The sequence below is a fragment of the Scardinius erythrophthalmus genome (assembly GCF_964197995.2).
Source record: "Scardinius erythrophthalmus genome assembly, chromosome: 10".
Taxonomy (NCBI): Eukaryota; Metazoa; Chordata; class Actinopteri; order Cypriniformes; family Leuciscidae; genus Scardinius; species Scardinius erythrophthalmus.
Genome location: NC_138230.1, coordinates 30,357,916 through 30,372,036, shown reverse-complemented (window position 1 = coordinate 30,372,036; position 14,121 = coordinate 30,357,916). Strand labels below are relative to the sequence as shown.

General features: G+C 37.5%; 2 protein-coding genes across 3 annotated transcripts; one reads left to right on the top strand and one right to left on the bottom strand.

Moving 5' to 3' along the window:
- Positions 1 to 970: 970 nt before the first annotated feature.
- Positions 971 to 3,771, bottom strand: snapin (SNAP associated protein). Its single transcript, XM_081376436.1, has 4 exons — positions 3,173 to 3,771; positions 2,853 to 2,899; positions 1,689 to 1,807; positions 971 to 1,599 (listed from the first exon to the last, which is right to left on the bottom strand). The coding sequence occupies exons 1-4, from the start codon at positions 3,286 to 3,288 to the stop codon at positions 1,492 to 1,494; spliced, it is 390 nt and encodes a 129-aa protein (XP_081232562.1). The 5' UTR covers positions 3,289 to 3,771; the 3' UTR covers positions 971 to 1,491.
- A 220-nt stretch (positions 3,772 to 3,991) lies between these two features.
- On the top strand, positions 3,992 to 14,095 carry chtopa (chromatin target of PRMT1a). 2 transcript variants are annotated; one of them, XM_081377663.1, is made up of 6 exons: positions 3,992 to 4,297; positions 5,051 to 5,142; positions 7,431 to 7,581; positions 8,363 to 8,540; positions 12,981 to 13,115; positions 13,249 to 14,095. In XM_081377663.1, the coding sequence occupies exons 2-6, from the start codon at positions 5,078 to 5,080 to the stop codon at positions 13,446 to 13,448; spliced, it is 729 nt and encodes a 242-aa protein (XP_081233789.1). In that variant the 5' UTR covers positions 3,992 to 4,297; positions 5,051 to 5,077; the 3' UTR covers positions 13,449 to 14,095. The 2 variants fall into 2 exon arrangements, with proteins under 2 accessions (XP_081233789.1, XP_081233790.1); XM_081377664.1 differs by lacking the exons at positions 3,992 to 4,297; positions 5,051 to 5,142 and adding an exon at positions 5,362 to 5,499 and having other exon boundaries at positions 13,249 to 14,094.
- Positions 14,096 to 14,121: the final 26 nt, after the last annotated feature.

Here is a 14,121-nt window from a genome sequence, read left to right as displayed (position 1 = left end):
GCCCCCGTCCTAAAACTTAAAAGGCAGCTATATATTTTCATATAGGCTATAAAGACTAAATTGTATACTGTGAAAATTAATATTATAAATATGTATGTACAAATTTGTAACATTCAGCATGTGAAGACACTTGTACAAAAGGTCAGATGATCCAGTGTTTTCACTACTTTTGGACACAAAAAGCTATATTTTTAAGGAACAACATACAGTGGCATGCAATCTTTTAGTCTAGTTTGCCTATGCAGTCATCAACCATCAATATAAACAGACTCCAAATGGCCTTTACTCTTTAGTTTTACTTGATTTCCAGCAATCTGTGTTTAATCTCTCATCAACAAAGCGACTTTTAGGAGGCCCCTCATGTAATTCCAACTTCCTCCTTGATAGATTCCCTCCCTTGACCTTTCACCTGTCCTGAAATCTTTTCCTAACCCTCTCCCTTTTACCTAAAACAAAAGGTCACCTTCATCTGCCCTTTCTTATATCCTCTTACAAAGCATCCACTATTAACGTAAGACATGTGCATACTTAAGATTTTACTGCTGATTCAATTATAATGCAATGCAATGCAATGGATTCTGGAGAATTTCTAAACACTTCTATTGGCTTGGTCTGTGATTTGTAACCTCAATCTACATGTAATTATGACACTCAAATTTATTATTATTATAATTAAATTAATAATAAAATCAACATCAATGAATAGTATTGTCTACTGAAGGCTCTATTAGCAAAGTCTATTTTTTAAATGTTTAAATTGTTTTCTTTTTTTTAAAGGGATAGTTCACCCAAATTGTGACTTTATCTCACAAGTCTGACTTTTTTTATCTCTCAATTGCAAGGTTACATCTCACAATTATGACTTTTTTCTCAGAATTGTGACAGACTCGCAATTGCGAGTTATAAAGTGAGAATTGTGAAGTATAAACTAGAGAAAAATAGAACTGAAAGATAACAAGTGGCAAAAACATTTTGTATTTTTTTTTTTATTATTATGTGACAGAAACAAGCTTGCATATAAAACCAAAAAAAAAAGAAAATAATTCACTATACTGCTTTCCACATGTGAGAAAAAAATTAAAACTATAATCTGCTTCCACTGATTAGATCAAGACTGGGAGGAGGAGATTTCCTTATCTGGTACATTAAACTGGATACTATCTCTGACATTAATGATAAATAATTGTATAAATTTGCAAATAATTAGGAAATCCAGAGCATTGCAATAAGAGCATTTTTCAGCATCAGTTACATTCATACGGACAAATCTTTTTATTCAAAAAATCATGTTGAACAAAGAAATGAGTGCATGTATACACTGCTGTCTCCCCGACTACTCTTAAATGAACTGACATTAATTCTGCTGTAGCAGTGCTTTGCATAGCCCAGTGCCCTTAAACAATGTGAGGAAGATTCTGTGAATCTACAGCGATGGTCCTTGGCATTGAGCACAGTGTAATGGTGCATTCTCAAAATGTGAGCAACAGGACATCACGGCTTGCTGGGAGAGCGTGGGGTAAATGCTCCTGATGCCTCAAGCATGGTCTTCCTTCGTGCTGTCTCCTTAGCAACATTATGGTTCAACCTCCGCAAACGTTCCTGAAACAAACATTTTAAAAGATGAATTAGAAAACAGTAAATAATGTGCATGACTGATGTTTTATATTCAACGTCTCTGTGTTTTTTACCTGTGCATTCTGGAGTATGTTATTGACAAGCACCACTCTTCTCCTGGCATTAAGAAGTTTTTTAACATATGGGTCTAAGTCTAGTGCCACCTTCTGGTGTTCGTTGATCCTACACAACTCTGCAGAAGAAATGTACACACATAGCATTCATGAGATGATACAATATTCATGAATTCTGCAGAACTCATTCTAACATTATGACAAAAGAGTCAGTCATAATCATAACACATTGCATTGACTAATTTTTTTAAACAGTCATAGCATTCTCTAAAATGTAAGTGAAATTATCACAACTGTTGCATGTCTGCAAAATGTAGTAACTCACCCAAAGCATTTCATTCATGCCACCAAAATGAACCTTTATGTATCATACTGTGAGCCATACTGGTCAAAATGTTTGCATGTTTTTTCACCATGGAAATTTCATCTTTTGTTGACAATGACCACTTAATATTTCTATACAAGAATGTGTGTTTTGTCTAACTGAATGCTATTCTGTATCACATTGAGCTTTCAACAGATTTCAACAGTATGTAAAAGTTTACTGGGAAAAGTCAATATTGTAGTACACTAAAAAAAGAATATGCACATTTGTATGTGTACATTAACAGTATTTATTTTTATAGCAATGTGTTACATGTAAACAGAAAATTCACAATTGCAAGTACATTTCCTACTATATATACTGAACAAAAAAATGCCACAAAATGACATCCAGGCAAGCTTTACCTCAAACCTTCATTGGCAAGGTTGTGATTACCATTTCATTACTAAGGCAGGTCATTTGTCAGACATCACAATCATGCCATGTTATGTTCTAAATATTTACAGAATATACATGTATGTTTGACCAATTTTTGATAACTGAATGGATCATTTTGCATTTAATGGCTCACACAATAAATTAAGGTTTAGAAGTTGTGCAGATTATGACAATTTCACAGAGAATCAACTCCATGTGTATATTTAGTTATTGTGCAAATTGTATACAATTGTACTTACTATTTTGCACAAGTGTCAAAACACATGCAATTTTCTTAAATGAAAAAGAAATTGTTCAAAGATCTGAATTTATTATTTACATTTTTGAAAATAACAAATCTAATTTGAGAATTAAATCAAAGCGACCAAGAAAAACTGCAAATGCATAATCAAATCACTTACCAGATGCCAAATTATCAATGTGTTCCCTAAGTTCCACTTGGCTTTCTCTGTGAAGATAAATTATAGCTGTCCATATTTATGCACACTTTATAATAAAATAATATGAATCATATCTTAAAGACATAAATCAAGCGAAACTGCTTATAGTAACAAACGAATAAATGAACTGTCATTGTTTTACATGTAATATGGTCACAACAACTCTGAGTCACAAGACCTGTCATGTTGACAGTGATTAGCATGCTAGCAAACAGAACTGCTTATTGTAAATTAAACATTTCTAGGGTTTAAAAGGGTTTTGGTTTCCCAAAATACACTACCTGACTGAGTGCACATGTAAGTCAAGCTGCTGTACCGCGGGTCTCAAGAGGTCCAGCATTCCCTCCGCGAGCGCATCTTTCCCTGATGGGGTCTCCACAACTGCTAACGCTGCCATCTTTACTTCGCTTTAATTTGATACAACAGTCACTGCCACTTTAACACATATTATAACATATATATAAAAACAGCGACCGTACATGAGCTGTGTGATGATTTGTAAATCAGCGAATCCCCAAGTTTCCGTAAATTCTGCGTCACACATATGGTTGTGTTCAAATCATAGACTGTAAAAAATAGGTTCAAATCAACGGTCACCTTCCTGTCTCTCTCATCAAAAAGTACTGTACGGAAGAAAAAAAATGTAATAGAAACTAAATATTTTCAACATAATATTTAATATCACAGAATAAACCAGTGTCTGCCTTTGTTTTTTAGCTTTTTTTTTTTTTTAAATGGGCGTCCCTCGGACAAAAATGATCAATTTTGGCGGGGTCCTATCATCCAAGAGTGTGATAAACTTAAACTTTTTTTTATAAAAAAATAAAAAAAAATAAAAAGACTATACATACATGCAATATATGTAATTTTTAAAAAGTACATTTTCGTTTTTCTGTGGTTTAAAATGGTTAAAACTTTAACTTTACTTAAAAATGCTCAGAGTACCTCAAATAAATCGTTTCCCCTGTACTTTTATATACATTTTAAGCTAAAATGTTGATGCACAAAGTTCATGCACAAACCCTAGTACTAGTATGGAAGTATGCTATTTGGAACACAACCTTTCACACTTAAATCTCGCGATACATGACGTAGTAAGTAGTGCTCCATTTTCCGAACTCGCGCAGTTGTTAGCACCATTTTGTGATGAATGAGGGGAGGGTAGGAAGATAGAGTTGCAGATTAAAGTAGACTGGTGTTAAATAACCTATTCTGTGGGATATAGCTTTGTTTTTAGTTCTTAAATATATTTAGAAGAGGGGCGATAGTTATACAATTTCCGGTCGTCAAATTGAGAAGTTTTGAGTAGGGATTTTGTCGAGTCAGTCCGCTGCTTCAGCGACGCGCTAGCCTCAACAGCTAACAGATCTGCCCTGACTCAACTGCACGAGTCGTCCAGAAAAAAGGTAACGTTAATATTTCTCAAACATTTAAACATATTAAATATGCCTTAAACATGAATGAATGTGTTATTAAATTGGTTAATATATGTATACGAATAAGTTTTGTGTGAGTTTCGGTGATAATACTAGGGTGGTGAACAGTCAGTTATGTAAGTAACGTTAACGTTACATTGGTTTACATTAAACCGGTAGAACTCGTTGTTGTTGGTTTCATTATGTTGACGCCTGGTATGAATTAGAAAGTGTTTTCAAACCAATGGTTCTGCTACACAACAGAATTGGTAACGTTAATCATTTATACTGGCAGCCTTCCAGCATGTTACAAACTAACTTACAACGTTACACAAATTATGCCTAGATCGGGGGTTTCAGACTACGCTGTTCCGGGGATTGTTTTTTTTAAAAAGAGCAACAAATACGTGTAATTAAAAATAGATAATGGCTTAATAGAAACTAAATATTTTCCAAGTAATATTTTAGACCCATTTATAATATAAATGTTCACGGTATAAATTCGTTTTTAATACAAGAGCCCATATAGATGGCATTTAAATTCTAGGATGGGGGTCCCCCACATGAGGATGATCACATTTGGGAGTTTGTGGCATCTGAAAGTCAAATTGCTAGGTTTTAAAATACAGCCAATTTGTATATGACGTCAAGTCTCCCCATTGACGTCCTGATGTCTGTCAGTAACTTTCACTTTCATGCAGTAAAGATATCTTACATCTTTATTCTGTTGTGTTTCCTCTACAGGAGAGATCCCTGCGAGTCTGAAGAAACATGAGTGCCCCTTCTTCTCAAAAAGTCGTGCTGAAAAGCACCACCAAGGTGTCCCTGAATGAGCGGTGAGGCGCTACGCATCCTGACAGCATTATCTCAAGGCCGGGGGGAAAAGCATACAGAGATAACTAAGGCATGAAGCCTCAAGACACGTGTACTATGGAGGTCATTGAGGGGGAGACATCAGATCTGACATGGACGCTAGACTGCCCGCACGGTGTGCTCCGCTTACCCAACAAGACGTCGGTTACTCGAGTCGATGTATAAGATCTAATAATGTGCCATGTTTGGCGAGGCGTCTCTTGTGTAAGCAGCGCACACCCGGAGGTGAGAGGGTAATGGTGGTGAGGTAAGCCGACTGCACTTGAGTTCTCTGCAGAAGAGCATCCTCGACCATGGGAATGAGTTGATAGTGCAGGATGGTATGTGTGCCATCCATATTTCTTGCCCTCTCTCACACAAAACACACTCTCTCTCTCTTAGATGACCTTTTTCTGCTCCTTTGCATTTCTCAATTTCTCTCTGTCTACGGATTAAAGGTGCCCAGTCCATACTTAAGACGTGGCCTGTCCCCCAACCCCCTTCCCTTCTTCTCAGAAGAAGCATCTTGCAGAGCAAAGTACCAGGTCACGGTCTTGGTTGTAAGTGGCTGGGTGGCCAGACACCCCTCTAGCCCTGGGCCAGCTCACCGTGTGGTGTCTCGGACTGATGACATCACAGTAGGTTGATGGTGGCCTGTAAGTGGCAATCACTCTGAAAGAAATCTACCTACCTCTTTTCTGTCTCCGGCTCCATCTCCATTAATCCAGATACATTTGAAAATGGCATTTTCATTTCAAAACTAGTGTTTCCAAAAGTTTCTTGTCCACACTGCAATTATCTTAATGCAGAAGCATAAAATACAATATGAGCTCACAGATGATGCACAGAGACCAGATATATAGTTCTGACACGCTTCTTCTGGCACATTATGATATATCTCCCCACTGGTGTTTTCTGGTCGCACTCAAATCGCTGTTCCTTGTATAGTCTAAAACGCTATTGCCCTCATGTTTTGCCACAGGACAGACATTTTCTTTCATCTCAACAGGAATGTAGTATGAAGATTATACAAAGTAACATTTATTTTTAACAACACTATGAAAATTAATAGAAGGCACAACATTGCCGGTATAATCATAGATATCCACGGGTACAATAGAGCTGGTAAGTCCCGCCCCTTCCGCTAACCCCGCTGGACCTCAAAGTTGAAAAACCGTCAATGCAAGTGAATGGGAGAAAATAATTATTTTCTGGTCCCGTTTGAATTTTGCCATGAATGTGAACATATGTTGTCTGTGAATTTTTTATATAATCTTCCATGTTACGAGTTTGACAGTATATGTTATGATTCTTCGGCTAGCAGTTGTGGAAAAGACATAGCGAGAAAGACTACATGTCGCCTATGTGACGTCCCCCCATAAAGTTGACTTACCCGTGGTTTTCGCCAACCTCAATGATTTTGTCCTCTCCCTGAAAGAAGGCGGTGAAGTGCACCAAAGACACAGCCATGTTTAGCGGGATCGGTGAGCTAGTGTCCATGTGCTAGTGGTGTTGACGTTTCAAACGCGTCGAGAGTTGTAGTCCACAAAGTGCTCTCACACAAAGTCTAACCGTATCAAACTTCTACCCGCTAAATTGTATCATTCTTTACACGAAAAATTATATAAAAAATTCACAGACAACATATGTTCACATTCATGGCACAATTCAAACGGGACCAGAAAATAATTATTTTCTCCCATTCACTTGCATTGACGGTTTTTCAACTTTGAGGTCCAGCAGGGTTTTGCGGAAGGGGCGGGACTTACCAGCTCTATATGGGTCACATGAGTCTTTGAATACCATGGTTTTCATAGCACGTGCTACAATGTGGCAAAAAACAGCATTTTCAAATTTATCCATTTGTGAAAGGGTTTTAAAAAGTCTCCATTTTTACAGGGCAAAAATTCTGTATCGGTGTGGAAGGAAGGCAAAAACGTTGAGGAAAAAGCTGTTTTCAAAAGTATCTTTATTAATATCGATGTAGCCTCTGTCTTCTCTTCTGCCATCCCTATATTCTCAAAACCATACTATAAGCGTTCAGTTTAAACCAGACTTCTGATTTGTTGGGGTGTCTCCACATGTAATCGAGAGAGAGAGTAAATAAAATCGCGTGTGGTCTAAAAAGGGCATTCACTATATTGCTACACGAGCCGCTGTAGCTGCGTCCATGCTGTGTGAAATGATTTGATTTGGAACCCTCCTTTCCTCGTATCCCCCTTTCCCTCCTCTTTCTCTCTCTCTGTCTCCTCCTTCTGTTGTGTTCCACAAGCTTCACAAACATGCTGAAGAACAAGCAGCCGACAGCGAGTAGCATCCGGGCGACCATGCAGCAGCAGCACATGGCCAGTGCGCGCAACCGCCGGCTCGCTCAGCAGATGGAGAACAGGCCCTCTGTGCAGGCTGCCCTGCAACACAAACAGGTACGAGATGAAATGCACAAAGATGACTTAAATGGCACATTCAGGTTATATAGTTGGAGTCGCAAATCGACTGATGGCTGCGTCGCAGTATTTGAAAACAAAATGTAGTTAACATGTACAACACTACTGTTAAAAGGTTGGGGTCAGTAAGATTTTTTTCAAAATAATATTTAGGTGCATTAAATTAATCAAAAGTGACCGTAAAGACATTTATCATCCAAATAGGAAGTTCTTTATACTTTCTATTCATCAAAGAATTCTGAAAATGATCAGTTTCCACAAAAACATTACAACTGTTTTCAACATTAATAATATGAAATGTTTCTTGAGCAGCAAATTAGTGATGCTGAAGACTGGAGTAATGATGCTGATAATTCAGCTTTACCATTACAAGAATAAATTGCATTTGAAAATTTTCAAATAAAAAAATATTTAAATTAATAGAATTTTTTATCAAATTTTGTCTTTGTGAGCAAAAAGACAAAATAAGAGAGAAAAAATGACCAGCGGTAAATGGTGTTGTACAATTAAAGTCATCATGAAAGTAATCAAAATGGTTTTTTTTTTACTTTTGTAATACACTTAAGAAATATTCTTCATCTTGTTCTGCACAAATGACTAGTATTCAAAGGAAACCAAGTTTAATTGTAGGCTTGTATTGTGTTCAGTCATTCTAGTATAAAACCCTCGAAAGCCATTACGAAAGCCATTTCATTTTGCCTTTAAATGTTAATAAATGTGACGTGCCTATTAAAGGAACAATCCATTATATCACCTGTAGAGCCTGAAGCAGCGACTTGGGAAGAGCAACATCCAGGCCAGACTTGGTCGGCCTATCGGCTCATTAATGCCGGGCGGTGGCAGAGGACGAGGTTTTCCTGGAGGATTGCGTGGAGCTGGACGAGGACTGCGAGGAAGAGTGAGAGGCGGTTCCATGAGAGGAGCGATCTCTCTTAGAGGTGACAAACAGTCTTTACATGACACTACTGCTTTCATTTCCCGTTTTCCAGTGTGCTTATCAGACGCTGTCCAAAAAGCCACACATCCTATTTATACATTTATTCTGGCTCACTATAGTTCTAAATCTGAGGAAGAGTGCATGCATGTGTTTTCAGAATAAAGCTTTCTTTGCCGGAAGTGCAGTGTGAGCTTCTTAACATGCCAAAAGAAATCTGTTCTTCATTTGGAACTGTCAATCACTGCAGTACAGCTGAGATGATGTTTTACAGTGGTAATGTTTTTCTCGTGTTTAGCCACCCTCTCTCTAAACCTTGCGTCATGCTGATTGGGCTAAACTGTCATTTAATGGCTGTTAGGAGACCCCTGGTGTGCTACTAGATTTGTAGTTCCTGCACCTGTTGTGCAGTCTCTAGGTGGTAACAGGAGGAGACAGCTGAGCCTGCTCGACTGTTCCCCTAAGGAGTGTAGATGATTAAAAGAGCTTTTTCCGCTGTTTTTTTTTTTTTTTTTTTAGCTATAATGAAGTTTATAGAATATCTGCTAATTTTATCCAGTTGACTCATTGCCTCCGTTAAATTCTTTTTTAGGTATTGAGAGAAGTTAGTCTGTTACCAATAGTAGGGGTGGGAATCACAGTGTACCTCATGATACAATATACTTGTTAAAAGGCTCATGATACCAATAATATCACAATACAGCAATTCTGCGATATTTAATATATTGCTAGATAATCCTATAATGATGCATCACGATATCTAACTATGAAAACAAAATGCCTGTGAATAGGTTACGAGCAGATTTTCTCTCATTAAATTAATTTATTATTATTAAATAACTTTAATGTAAAAAAAAAATTTAGACCAAAAAACTTGTAAATTAAACATTTAATGCTTATACGTGTTAAAGGGGTCATATAATGTCATTTTTGTACAAGCTAATATGATTCTTTAGGGTCTAAATTAAAAGTTTGTAATATATTTTAATTAAAAATTCTCATTAGTATTGTAAGAAAACACTAATTTTACCTGGTCAAAACAGCTCTGTTTTCAGCACGCCGTTTCAGTGCATGTGTCTTTAAATGATAATGAGCTTTGCTCACCCCGCCCCTCTGTTCTGTGCGTACACCGTTTACGGACACCGCAAAGATTAATGTAAATACTAATATAAAGTTTAATAAAAAATTACACTCACATCTTCTGGAGGTTCAGCAGGAACACGTTGGTACCGATCCGTTTTTTCTCGTTTGTAAAGCTGTCTGATGTGAAATGATTCAAGCAAACAGGAAAGTGCAGACGATTGTGGGGAATCCCCGTGAGGGAATCCCTGCGTCAATCTTTTGGGCATATCGCTTCAAAAACAAACCCAGCCACTGCATCTTCAACGGCTCGGATTTAGGAACATCCAAATGACTGCTGTGTTCCTTATTACATCTAAGAACAGAACACCACTATCGCTTAGACGCCATTCTGCTCCAGCATATCAACAATGGCGGACTACTATGACGGCTGTCACAGCTCGCTCAGGGCGGGTCTTGTGTTGAAACACGGCTGTCAATCACAATAGCGGGAGGGGCGTTGGATATTATGACGTCACAATATCGAACGGCTTGATTTCAGAGAGGGTCAAACATATAAGGAGATTAAAACAAAACCACTGGATGGATTTTTATCATGATAGGATGGTTCTGTACAGGCACTGCCAACAGACATTTCAGTGCAATCAACTTGTAAAAGTGCATGTACCATTATATGACCCCTTTAAAATCGTCAACTTTTCTTTTGTGTGTAAACTGACACATTTAGCTGCTTATCAACTTGTTTTATAAACCTGGTACATTTAAAATGTACCAACCTCTTTTATTTAAACTTGTGACTCCGTGTTTACCAGCTTCCTTAAAATAAACCTGGGAATAGTGTTGTCCAAGGTAACGACTTGGGTATTTAAAAATTTTAATGTGACGATACCATCATTTCCCCCTGGCATTTTGAGCGCTTTTGAGCGGATTCTTAAACGCCTCTGATTGGCCATTGTGTTCATGCGCTCAACATAAATGTCTGTGATTGGCTGCAATGATCAATGCTTCAAAAACATGTTGTAAACACCAAGCATAACTGAGCGATACACAGATACACGGGAGCGCTTGAAAGCAGGCGTCTATCGCTGATAGTTGCCTGCTTTCAAATGCTCCCGTGTGTATGTGTAAGCTGTGGTAGATTTTCTCCTATGCGCCTAAATTTAAGTTAAACCGCGTGTCCCAGACACGTATGAATTTATACTCAACTAAGCTAACTTCAATACCTGTTCGAGTCGGCCAACGTCTCAACCTTTTCTGAACGCTATCACTTGGGAATAAGGTCTAGTGCTCGTCCACTAAACACTATCACTTGAGAATAGAAGTAAGATCTCTCCAGTGTTTAACCTGCTGTGCAGCATTAACTAGACAGACTCCAGACAATGCCTTCGAATATGCTTTAATCACAGCCGGAGGATCTCAGACCAATTTCAGAGAGAAGCCCACCAGCAAAAAGAGCAGAACAGTTTTTATAGAATAGGAGCATGGCAATAGTGACATGATTCATTACATCATTTTTCTACAATGTGATTGGTTCGTCATATGTATAATTCAGCAAACCCTTCTTTTACTAGGTAAAAGCAAATCCTGATTTCTTAATTACTTCACTTTGTTACTCAAAAGTCACGAGTTTATATATTTAAACATGTCTAGTTTCATATCCTCTTGTAATATCCGGAAATTATTAAGACACCCACTGACTTAGGCCAAAGTGTTTGGGGACAATTTAGGTTTCAAAGGCATGTAATGGTTAATTCTGCAAGAAAAAGGAATGTTAGTTATGATTAATAAAAATTAAAAAAAAGAATACTTCACAAAGCACTCTGTGTAGAGCATCAAAGCTTTACCATTACAACATTTACAATGTGTGTCCTATAAATGGTATAAAAGCTGAAGTAAGTCCAGACTTTGGACTTAAACGTGGTTTGGGCATCTATTATTTTGCCCAAACTGCTGTCCACCATCCTGTTAAAAACCTCTTTTTTTCTTAGGCTAGTTAACTTTTGTTCACGTTTCCCTCATTCGTGTGTTGAGCGCCACCTCGAGGATCCATGAGAGAACCTAAATTGCTTTTTTTATTAGACAGTGGTTTACTGAACAAATGGTGTCTTTAAATGAATTCAGTTGTAATTTAAGGATAAAATGATCTCTGCTAATGGTGTGAACTATATACGGAGCCCTTACTTGCACATTACTATAATATTAAAGTTTCACAACAGAGCCCAAACTATTAGCCTAAATTCAGTTGCTATTTATTTTTAGATATAATCACCACTCAACTGCCCAAGGGAGTTTTTGCATTAACTTCTAAATTTAATTGGTTTTACTCCAATTCATTTGTTTTATAATCATTTACACACTGGCTGTCATTCTCATGACAGATATTTTAAACGTACATTAATCAAGACATCACTAACAGGTTAAGTAAAATATAATGAATATATATGCTTATATATTGCGTACATTTAGCGAAAGAGTTCATTTCTCTAGCTGATTAACAAGCTGTGGACACTGAATGACTTGCCTGAGGTAAATGTAATGCTACATGGGATATTCTGCCGTTGAAATACTGATTGAACGATTACACAAGATATAATGCGTTTCAGTAAGTTGTACTGCATCTTTCAACATGCCTTCAGATGTTGATTCATGTTTATTAGGAAGAGATGATCGCGTTCACTCGCGCTACTGCTTAAACTGAGGCACCTATATAGTGATTTGTCGCGCCACATTAAAGAGCGTCAAAACGGCATTTATTGTTTGTATTTCGTGATAAAATGGACAATTTGAAATGACACTGTTTCTCATCAAAAGTAGCAAAATGCAGAGCTTATTGCGATTAATGGTGGTTAGGCTGCAACGCTGTATTCGTCTTTAAAGCATAAGAGACCTTTTTCAGTTAGGTTTGAATATCTATACACCACTACACTGTGTATAAGTGAAATACAATCAATATTTGTTATAGCTACAAAAGTGTTTGTCTTTGTCATTAATGTTAACAGAACAACAAAAGAAGAGATGGCAGGTGGTGTATTATCCAATAAAATGATGTGCATCCGTTTTCATGAGTTCAGTTCAGCTATAAAGCAGCTCTGTAGAAACTTATTTCATCGCAAAGTCGATGCTGAAATTATAAATTGTGCAGCCTTACCATAAATCAGTTTTTTTAATTGCTCTTTTATAGTATTTTAACTTTGTTACTTACAATAATATAGCCATGAAAGCAACCAACCATTATTGATCTTTGTATTCTCAACTTATAATAATAATAATTTGCGATTCCTAACTGCAAGCACTCCCTTTAGCATTCTGGAAGTATTTTTACCATTCATTTTCTTTTAATAAAACAGTTGTTTTTATTTCTTAGGTGCAGGTCCGATGAGAGGTAGGGGTGGTCCTGGACGCATCGGTCTCCGTCGAGGCATGCGTCAGCGCGGAGGACCTACAGGACGAGGAGCTTTTGGTGGCCGAGGTGCAGCTCGTGGAGCAGCTGGCGGAAGAGGTATGATGTATAATATTAGTAGATTCTTGCTAGATTGTCTAAAATGTAAAAGTTAAATACACATTTTTGCCAGTTAGTGTTGTTTGTATTTCTCTTGCATGCTTAAGTGTGTCTCTCAATGGTTCTCTCTTAGGCCGCGGAGGTCTGAGAGGTCGCGGAGGGTTTGCTGGAAGAGGTCGTGGACGCGGCAGAGGCCGAGGAGCAGGTCGTGCCATCGTCACACGTGAGCAGTTGGACAACCAGCTTGATGCTTACATGTCCAAGACCAAGGGCCACCTGGATGCCGAGTTGGATGCATATATGGCCCAGGCCGACCCCGAGAGCATGGAGTAACCACAGCTGAGCTGAGAGAGAGCAGCTCCCCAAAGATCTGCAGATAATAGACTGACAACACACAGAACCATTAAAGCTGTTGCTCTTGGACACTCCCTGATGAGACATTTAAACTTGAAGTTTGTACAAAGTTATGTATCCATCCCAGTTATGGTCAAACATCTGAGTCGCTACTCGCATTTCCTAAACTGAATGCTGTACCATCCATAAAGCCTCACAACAATTTATGGTTCTAAACGCAGTTCCTCTTTGAAAAGTTTTGGCCGTGAAGTGAAGGAAAAAAATGTTTTCCATTGAACTATAATAATAGAGATTGTACTTGCTATTTGTTGGCCAAAATTCTGAATGAAAATGATCAATGTACGAGGAACTGTGTGAATGATCCGGTGGTAAAACATGGTTTATATAGATGAAAGTTAATTACAGCAATGTTCTACAAATGTCAGTTACCTTTTTATTATTGTATTTTTATTACGTTTTAAAAAAGTAGAACTTTTACTTGGTATACACAATCTTGATATGTCTTTTTTTTTCTGTCAATGTCATAAGATGTTTTAAAAGAATATTGTAACCCACAACCTTTTTTTTTTTTTTTTTTTTTTTTTTTTTTTTTTTTTTTGGTTTCAAATAAAACTTTGCCAATGAGACCTATGTGCTTGCTATGACTTTCCAA

Coding starts and splice junctions, on each gene's coding strand:
- snapin (XM_081376436.1), bottom strand. CDS start 3,288: ATGGCAGCGTTAGCAGTTGTGGAGACCCCATCAGGGAAAGATGCGCTC. Junction 1,808..2,852: donor CATTGATAATTTGGCATCTG/GTAAGTGATTTG, acceptor TTTCTTCTGCAG/AGTTGTGTAGGATCAACGAA. Junction 1,600..1,688: donor ACATACTCCAGAATGCACAG/GTAAAAAACACA, acceptor TGTTTGTTTCAG/GAACGTTTGCGGAGGTTGAA.
- chtopa (XM_081377663.1), top strand. CDS start 5,078: ATGAGTGCCCCTTCTTCTCAAAAAGTCGTGCTGAAAAGCACCACCAAG. Junction 8,541..12,980: donor AGGAGCGATCTCTCTTAGAG/GTGACAAACAGT, acceptor TTTATTTCTTAG/GTGCAGGTCCGATGAGAGGT. Junction 13,116..13,248: donor TGGAGCAGCTGGCGGAAGAG/GTATGATGTATA, acceptor GTTCTCTCTTAG/GCCGCGGAGGTCTGAGAGGT.